General features: G+C 39.1%; 1 protein-coding gene across 1 annotated transcript; it reads right to left on the bottom strand.

Moving 5' to 3' along the window:
* Positions 1–2,948: 2,948 nt before the first annotated feature.
* LOC120066635 (troponin I, fast skeletal muscle-like) lies at positions 2,949–8,517 on the bottom strand. Its single transcript, XM_039018063.1, has 7 exons — positions 8,454–8,517; positions 7,026–7,058; positions 6,842–6,878; positions 4,121–4,246; positions 3,799–3,888; positions 3,539–3,712; positions 2,949–3,240 (listed from the first exon to the last, which is right to left on the bottom strand). Exons 2-7 carry the CDS (start codon positions 7,031–7,033, stop codon positions 3,157–3,159), a joined length of 519 nt encoding a protein of 172 aa, XP_038873991.1. The 5' UTR covers positions 7,034–7,058; positions 8,454–8,517; the 3' UTR covers positions 2,949–3,156.
* Between the last annotated feature and the right edge of the window lie 824 nt (positions 8,518–9,341).

Genomic DNA, 9,341 nt, shown 5'->3' with positions numbered 1-9,341 from the left:
AAACTTTTTTGTTTTTAAAAGATAAGCTTGAAATGGTCATGGTCTACAACAACCAAAATTAAGTTCCTATGTTTAGCATTCTTAATGAACCAAAAAATCAACATTTGTCTGGTTGTTTACCAAAGTTACCTGGCTAATTCATTGATCCTGCTTTGTAGTGTACTCTTCTGGGAAGATAGGCATTAACTCGTTGAGTGCAATGTTTCACTGGCAGAAGCACGCCCCATGGCAATTTGGGCCTAACTGGCAATGCTATTTTATGAAAACATGACAAAAACATTTACAAGCTATATTAAACATACACACACACACAAACACACATATATACAGTATCAGTCAAAAGTTTGGACACACCTACTCATTCCAGGGTTTTTCTTAATTTTTACTATTTTCTACATTGCAGAACACTTTTTTGGTTACTACATGATCCCATATGTGTTATTTCATAGTTTTGATGTCTTCACTATTATTCTACAATGTAGAAAATAGTAAAATAAAGAAAAACCCTTGAATGAGTAGGTGTGTCCAAACTTTTGACTTGTACTGTATATATATATATATATATATATATATATATATTTATATACAGTTTATATACAGTGCCGTGAAAAAGTATTTGCCCTCTTTCTGATTTTCTCAGATTTTTGTCAAAAGGACATGTACACAATTCCTTGAAGCTGAAAATGTACTAGTTCTTCCATGGCCTGCATACTCAGTTGTGGGACAACATTCCACAGGCCACAATCAACAGCCAGATCAACTCTATGCGAAGGAGATACACGCCCCTACCTTTTTTTAAGGTATCTGTGACCAAACACTTTCCATTAGCTAAAACCATAGCCATATACAGTGACTTCGGAAAGTATTCAGACCCCTTGACTTTTTCCAGTTTGTTAGGTTACAGATTTTTTCCCTCATCAATCTACAAACAATAGCCCATAATGGCAAAGCAAAAACAGGTTTTTAGAAAATGTTGCTAATTTATTAAATATAAAAAAATGAAATACAACATTTACCTAAGTAGTCAGACCCTTTAGCAGCGATTACAGCCTCAAGTCTTCCTGGGTATGACGCTACAAGCTTGGCACACCTGTATTTGGGGAGTTTCTCCCATTCTTCTCTGCAGATCCTCTAAAGCTCTGTCACGTTGAATGGGAAGCGTTGCTTCAAGGTATTTTCAGGTGTCTCCAGAGATGTTCGATCAGGTTCAAGTCCAGTTTTCTGACTGGGCCATTCATGGACATTCAGAGACTGCATTATCCTGGCTGTGTGCTTCGGGTCATTGCCCTGTTGGAAGGTGAACCTTCGCCGCAGTCTGAGGTCCTGAGTGCTCTGGAACAGGTTTTCATCAAGGACCTCTCTGTCCTTTGCTCCGTTCATCTTTGTCGCGATCCTGACTAGTCTTCCAGTCCCTGCCGCTAAAAAACATCCCCACAGCATGATGCTGCCACCACCATGCTTCACCGTAAGGATGGTTCCAGGTTTCCTCCAGATGTGATGTTTGGCATTCAGGCCAAAGAGTTCAATCTTGGTTTCATCAGGCCAGAGAATCTTGCTTCTCATGGTCTGAGAGTCTTTAGGTGTCTTTTGGCTTACTCCAAGCGGGCAGTCATGTGCCTTTTACTGAGGAGTGACTTCCATCTGGCCACTCTACCATAATGGCCTAATTGGTGGAGTGCTGCACAGATGGTTGTCCTTCTGGAAGGTTCTCCCATCTCCACCTAGGAACTCTGGAGCTCTGTCAGAGTGAACATCGGGTTCTTGGTCACTTCCCTGACCAAGGCCCTTCTTCCCCGATTGCTCAGTTTGGCCGGGTGGCCAGCTCTAGGAAGAGTCTTGGTGGTTCCAATCTTCTTCCATTTAAGAATATTGGAGGTCGCTGTGTTCTTGGTGACCTTCAATACTGCGGACATGTTTTCGTACCCTTCCTCCAATCTGTGCCTCGACACAATCCTATCTTGGCCCTCAACAGACAATTCCTTTGACCTCATGGCTTGGTTTTTGCTCTGACATGCACTGTCAACTGTGGGACCTTATATAGACAGGTGTGTGCCTTTCTAAATCTTGTCCAATCAATTGAATTTACCACAGGTGGACTCCAATCCGCTGTAGAAACATCTCAAGGGTGATCAATGGAAACAGGATTCACCTGAGCTCAATTTCAAGTTTAATAGCAAAGGGTCTGCATACTTATGTAAATATTGATTTCTGTTTTTTATGTTTAATAAACGTGAATATTTTTCTAAAAACCTATTCACACCTTGTTTATTTCCTCAATTTCAGAATAAGGCTGTAACGTAACAAAATCTGGAGAAAGTCAAGAGGTCTGAATACTTTCCGAAGGCACTGTACATAGAGAGTTAGGCCAGGTTTTAGAACGTCTGTGTTAGCACCCATATAGAACTTTATTCTTGAAAGTTGGTGTATCCAAGTCTTTACTGTGTCATCAAATTGCATATCTGCTTTCACTGGACATCTTCACAGGTTTTGAAAATGATCAGAAATAAACAGCACAACACAGAAGCGTTAATTGTCCCTTAGCACAACTTTATCATCCATAGTGGTTGCTATCTGAACATTTAACCACATTGACCTAACTCTCTATGTACTGTATATGGCTCTGGCTAAAACTATTAGCACAACAGATGTTAAGAACAGTATTATTACGAACTTCAGATTACATCCACAACAATTTCCTAATCTGGATGAAAAAAATGAGGTTGGCTATTTAATGAATAATAATTGGTTGTTCAATCCAGGGTTGTGTGTTTGTTGTTGTATCTCAAAAAAAAAAATTAGATAAAAAAACTATCAATCAAACAATATATATTTTGTATTTAACACTTTGCTAAATCCCAATTATATTTATTGTATTGGATCTAGCCACTGTACAGGTACAATTTCCAGATCTAAATATATGCAAACGGATGACAAAAACTTTCACACGCTTTTTAAACATTTTTTATTGTTTTATTTGGCGGAGAGAGCGAGACAGAGAGAGAAAGAGATCCAAAACCATAGTGTTGAAAAGTTGAACAGCTACAGTAAAAAAAAATAACAGCATTTGGATCAAAGATCCTCTTCCTGCAGGGATGCCAAACAACAAGGTCATATAAATCCATCTCTGTACCACAATACGAGAAAAGACAGCTGTGTTTAACCCTGAAACTTTTTCATCCTGCCGTCCATGCCAGCCTGTTCATCAACGTTCTTGCGCCAGTCACCAACTGCATCCGCTGCCTGCATGACAGAAAGTTTGTGATAGATGATATATCAAAGACATATTGAGGATATACTATCAACTGATTCTTTCATATAAAAAAGGTTTTAGCCATTTAGCAGACGCTGTCATCCAGAGTGACTTACAGTAATGAGTGCATACATTTATATTTGTACGGGTCCCCCGCGGGAATCAAACCACAACCCTGGTGTTGCAAGTACCATGCTATACCAACTGAGCCACATTGGACAATCAAAGCTCAGTACAGATTCGGTACACAGTACTTTCTGCTTTGCAGGTTTCCACACAAATACCCACCTCCTCTTTGACCTCCTTCTTCACTTCTTTCAAGTTCGCTCTGAAATCCATGGAAGCCTTGTGCTTGGTGCCCAGCAGAGCTTGGAGCATAGCATCAGCAGACATACGCACTTTCTTCAGGGCTGGCTTCTTCATGCCCTGGATCTCAATCACTTTCATCTTCAAGTCCTCAATCTGGGAAGTGAGAAAGTCAGGAGAAAGATTAGATTTGCTGTATATGTTTCAATATGAGGAAAGATACAAGATACAATACAATCTACCTCTTTGTCAGCCTTCGTCACTTTTGATTCTGCGTCATATCTGTCCTCATCTACCTTGTCGATGGTATGGGCCAACTTTTTGAGCATTTCCTGTTGGTACACAAACACATCAGTCATAGAATTTGTAACACAAACTATCTTCTCCTGAAGGAATCAGTCTCTCCAGGCAACAGTTATTTAGAGTAAAGGAATTGGAGTCTGTGTACTTTGTATGCAAATACACATTGCTTATTACAAGAACCACCAATGGTACACTGCAGGCCTAGAACATTGGACTAGATGTGCAAAGCTTGTGTAAATGAATGAATGACTAGTATCGTACCATTAGCGCCGATTGATCTCCAGACAAATCCAGGGCAGGGATCTCAGCCATGAAATTCTTTTTCACCTGCTCAGCCTCCTTTTTCTCCACTTCAATCAGCTCAAATGCTATCTGGAGCACCAAGCTCTGGAGAACAAAGAAAAACAGTAAGGCCAAACCTAGTCTACAACATAGTATTGGTGAACAAAATGTGACTTAAAGTGGAAATCTTTGATTGCTACATAAATGTTTGGACTTTTAAATCAATAATATATACCCATTGGGCCCATTACAATGAATTTTGGCCACTAGATTATCTCCAGTGTGTCTCTTGTTAAACCATCAATATGCACTAAATTCACCCATGCAGCTGATTTCAACTGCAACAACATTGGCTACTGATTTACCACTCCCTAACTCAGATATTAGGATAATTTTTTAGCACAGATTTTCCATTGTTATGACCAGATAGGTCTAGTGGCTGCTCTAACAATGAAAAGAAATGTCTTCATGGAAGGGAGTTGGGAGTAGGCACGATCAGGTGGGAACATTCTAGCCAATGAGTGGCAGATACGTGTGTGAACAACAGGCACAATGGTTTCCACTAATTACCACAGCCACAAAGTCGAAATCGGCTACATTGTAAAGATTCATGAAAACAAACATTTGCTTTTTGGTCTTCATTTAAGGTTAGGGTTAGGCACAAGGTTAGCAGTGTGGTCAAAGTTAGGTTGAAAATGACCTTTTATGAAGATACATTTTAGAAATGGGCAGGGTTTAGGACTTTGTTGCTGTGGTAACTATTGGTGACCAAGCACAACTCGATATAAAGTGTTTTTTTATCTCAAAGTTGCTGGGATGTCACTTGTCCTACGTATATCAATACACTCCTAACAATCTTATCATTGTGAAACTTCTATTCGATCAAATAAGCCACACGTAGCAAATAAGCCATTACAGTTTTGTTAACCAAATTCAACACTTTCTCATTGACCACCATACAAAAACTCATCACTTGGTGAGCGACAAATATCTTGATTAAATGCCACCTGCTAGAGAAGACAGGTTATCCCTCTCGCTTCGCCTCTTCCTCTGGGCTTTTAGTCCTTATTTCAACCAACATTTTTCAAGAAAATGTTGCCCTCTGGTGGGTATTATCATCGGAACAATTTGATCCGGCAATTTTACCTAAAGCCAGTTTATCTATATAGCAATTCTGTATTACTGAACTAAAGTATTTCATTTTTTAATTTACCATGGCAAATCTACTATGGCAATATATCATACCCCACACATTGTATGAATGGAAAAGTGTATGAATATTTTTTTTAGTTTCTAATGTATGTACGTAATTCATTAATGATTTTACTTGTCTGAATCTAATATGAACATTTCTTATCAAAAGTGGGAAATTAAATATTCCCGAACTGTAGGCTACACATTTGACATTTGAAACTAAATTGTGTTGTATTTTGAATTAAATTGTATTCAAATAAAAGTATTAAGTTGCACAAATTACTGTATATTCCATCTTTTTTTTTTCGTGGTTAGGCTGGTATAAGAGTAGCCTAACATTTCCTATGTTTTATGGCTAGCAAAGATTATTTATTTATTTGTAGAACAAGTCAATAACACTCAATAGGTGAATCTTTATATTTTCTTACAAGACAAGAAGACCAGTAGGCCTACTGTGGTATAAATGCCTCATGAACTTAGCTCAACTGTCATGCCCCATCAGAAGCCAAAATATATGCTTGTTTACTCCATTGTTTGTAAATAATGTTAACTGTAAACAAACATTGTATAGCCCCAACAAATTGTCTAATTTTGATATCATGAATGGTCCTTGTATTCATAGCCCTGTCTATGAATTTGAGAGTGGTTACATTTCTCCAGGCCCAAACCATTTTGTATTTATTTATGGAAAAACAACACGTTTTAGTAATTTAGTAGATGCTCTTACCTAGAGCGACTTACAGGAAGTGCATCAATTGTTGTACTTATCTTTTTCGTACCGATCCCTCGTGGGATTCAACCCACAACCCTGGCGTTGCAAGTGCCATGCTCTACCAACTAAGTAAGCCATGCGGGACCATCCCTTAGCTTTTTACCAAAACAGTGGTGAGGTGTTCACTGTGTTATTGTTTGAAGTGCAAATTTCCCCTTTAAAGTATTAAAGAGGGGCCCCCCGAGTGGGGAAGTGGTCTAAGGCACTGCAGCGCAGTGCGAGCTGTGCCACCAGAGATCCTGGTTCGAAACCAGGCTCGGCCGCGCCCGGGAGACCCATGGGATGGGGCACAATTGACCCAGCGTCGTCCGGGTTAGGGGAGGGTTTGGCCGGCAGGCGACTCCTGTGCGACTCCTGTGGCGGGTCGGGATGACTGACATGGTCGCGCGTGTACGGTGTTTCCTCCGACACATTGGTGCGGCTGGCTTCCCGGGTTAAGTGGGCATTGTGTCAAGAAGCAGTGCGGCTTGGCTGGGTTGTGTTTCGGAGGACGCACGGCTCTCGACCTTCACCTCTCCCGAGGCCGTACGGGAGTTGCAGCGATGGGACAAGACTGTAACTACCAATTGGATACCATGAAACAGGGGTAAAAAAATATATATAAAGTATTAAAGAGGTGAAAAGTTTTTAAACCAGTCGTGTGAAAGCCAAACTAATCCACTCAAGTACTGGGTATTGGCGTGCCTGTAATGATTCTTTCAGACAATTGACCACAATTCATTGTATTCGTTTACCTTCAGATGATGCCTGCGACTCGATGTCATCTTTTTTCTATGAAGAAAGGTGGATTTTTGTTAGGGATATAAGCGGCATTTGCATTACTGAGAGAACTTATGGCTGGATCAGACATGTTTTGTGTCAGGCTGAAAGTCTGGAATGCAACTTTTAGTGAATAAAAAAAAATATGCCAAGACTTACTCCGACATTTTGGCTGTTGTTGTGCTTCACACCCTGAATAGAAGACAGAAGAGAGAAAACTTGTTTTGATATATTTATGATAAAACCTTTTATAATATCATTAGGGTGCAATAAGTTCAAAAGCGAGAGACATGTCTGGTCTAAAGATCATGCTGTGATATTTAGCTGAAGATTGATAGGGTTTCACACGCCAACAACCATCAACCATAAAAAAAGTCAGAGATGACACCTGACTCTAGCGGTCCAGATTTAGCTCGCTCATAATCGCTCCAGACTCTAGCTCTGAAAATGGATAATGTTTCACCTAAGAACCTAGTTTGGCCAAGTGTTCCTCAACAGACTTTAACTGCTGCTGCCTTCAAAGACACATGTCTCGATCTATGAACCTGCCGCGGTGGCATGAATCAGAAAAGTCTTCCTAATCACATAAATCAACAGCATCTTCTTCATTCTGCAGACAGATGTGTTGGTGTTGAATAAAGATAGTCACACTTAATCAACTAATATAATGGTTTGCTCTTTTTCCTCCCCAGGATTACAGTAAGTCTCAGTGAAAAGTTCATTCAAACATTTTCAAAACTCAAAAAAGGTTTTGATGTGGAGATGAGCCCTATTCCAATTCCATCTGTTGTCTGGATCCAGCTACATGACTGAGCTCTAAGTTAATTAGAAAGATAGGCAATGTCTAAAGGGATTTAACTAATTCATTAGACCACTTTTGTGAACTGAGAACATCTGACACTTTACTTTCCCATTGCTTCATTCATAATCTAATCAAATCAATTATTTACATTTCCAATCATCGAATTAAGTCAAGTATACAATTTAGCAAGCCAAGACTGATGAAAGATCGCTCATGAAACACAACTAGTTTACCTTACTCTCCTTGTTTAACATTACACATACATAGCAATTAACATGACACAGCATGCTGTCTATTGTTCAGTTTCACAAAGCTGTTACACCATCCAACTCCTCAAATTAACACATACCAACTTTCTGGATTTAGGTTAAATGTATTTACCAGCTTTGACTGCAAGAGTATCACCCCTAACCAGAAACCTAGCCAAAGTTTCACAATCTTCCATCTACCTCTATACATCTGAATAAAAAGGCAGAGGCCATGGCTCACATCATTCTGTCAAGACAACTTAATTTTTCTATCAGTATCCACTGGCTGTCAGAGGGAAAACCGGACGTGTATACACCTGTATTGCCAGGTGAATTCGTCTGTTCCATATGTTCAATTTGTAATGATCCATAAGGTGATATACAGTAATACAGCAATGTGCAATGAGTGTGTTTGATAGTTAAGATTGACATCTGTTGGGAGGCTTTATAGTCTCGTTCTATTTCTTTGTGCTTTTAATCCCAGTGATGCTACACACTCAAAGTGTGATAGAAAGACAGGAAAAGAGAGATTCTCACCTACGAAAGGAAGAGGAAGAGGGCAGGACACACCTGGAGGAAGAAGGGAAGACTGGCAAGCAACAGGCAGTGAAACATGAAACACGGTATATATGGTGTCGGATGATACATCAGCAGAAGCACCGGGTCCTCTTTATGGAAGTGGTTTCCATGTCAGACCAATGGAACATCGAGCTCCTGAAATACACTCGGCCCAACCCTGTTCACCTCATATTATTTCCTTCAAGATGTCTTCCAAGACATACATGTATGTTGCTCTGGGCAGTGAGTATAGAATTACAGTACAGTATTGGAGCGATAGGGAAAGTAATTATAGATATGAGTGAAGTTATTCTATGTCTATGATATTCACGGGCAACATGGATAACAGATGTAAGTATTGGAAAAAATTGACTTTCAGTTCCTTTTGGATGTCTAAATGTGTAATCAATACTGTACAAAAATGTTATTTCTAAAATCTCTATGAATTGAAGTTGGAATCTAATTCAACAAGTGAATCATAGTAATGTAATTCAACAAGTGAATCATAGTAATGTAATTCAACAAGTGAATCATTGTAATGTAATTCAACAAGTGAATCATAGTAATGTAATTCAACAAGTGAATCATAGTAATGTAATTCAACAAGTGAATCATTGTAATGTAATTCAACAAGTGAATCATACTATCAATTCCAGAAAACTAAGTACTTTACAATCTTAATACATTTTCAAAAGTTGTACTTTTGTCCAAACAATGAAGTACTCAGAAATTGTATTGACATCCGAAACAAATGTATTGTCTTAAAGACAAAACACAATCTAATAAGTCGAGTGCTTAAGCAGGCCCACATATAACACATTTAGATAAACAAAATAATGAATAACACATAACTGAAATGCTACTCTA

This window comes from Salvelinus namaycush, chromosome 21, assembly GCF_016432855.1.
Source record: "Salvelinus namaycush isolate Seneca chromosome 21, SaNama_1.0, whole genome shotgun sequence".
Lineage (NCBI taxonomy): Eukaryota > Metazoa > Chordata > Actinopteri > Salmoniformes > Salmonidae > Salvelinus > Salvelinus namaycush.
Note: the sequence above shows the minus strand (reverse complement) of the source record. Positions and strands in the feature narration are given on the sequence as shown.

What these genes read in the sequence shown, in the direction of transcription:
- LOC120066635 (XM_039018063.1), bottom strand. An exon ending in GAGATCAATCGGCGCTAATG is followed by an intron (nt 3,889 to 4,120) that starts GTACGATACTAG and finishes GTGTACCAACAG; the next exon opens with GAAATGCTCAAAAAGTTGGC. An exon ending in TGACGAAGGCTGACAAAGAG is followed by an intron (nt 3,713 to 3,798) that starts GTAGATTGTATT and finishes CTCACTTCCCAG; the next exon opens with ATTGAGGACTTGAAGATGAA.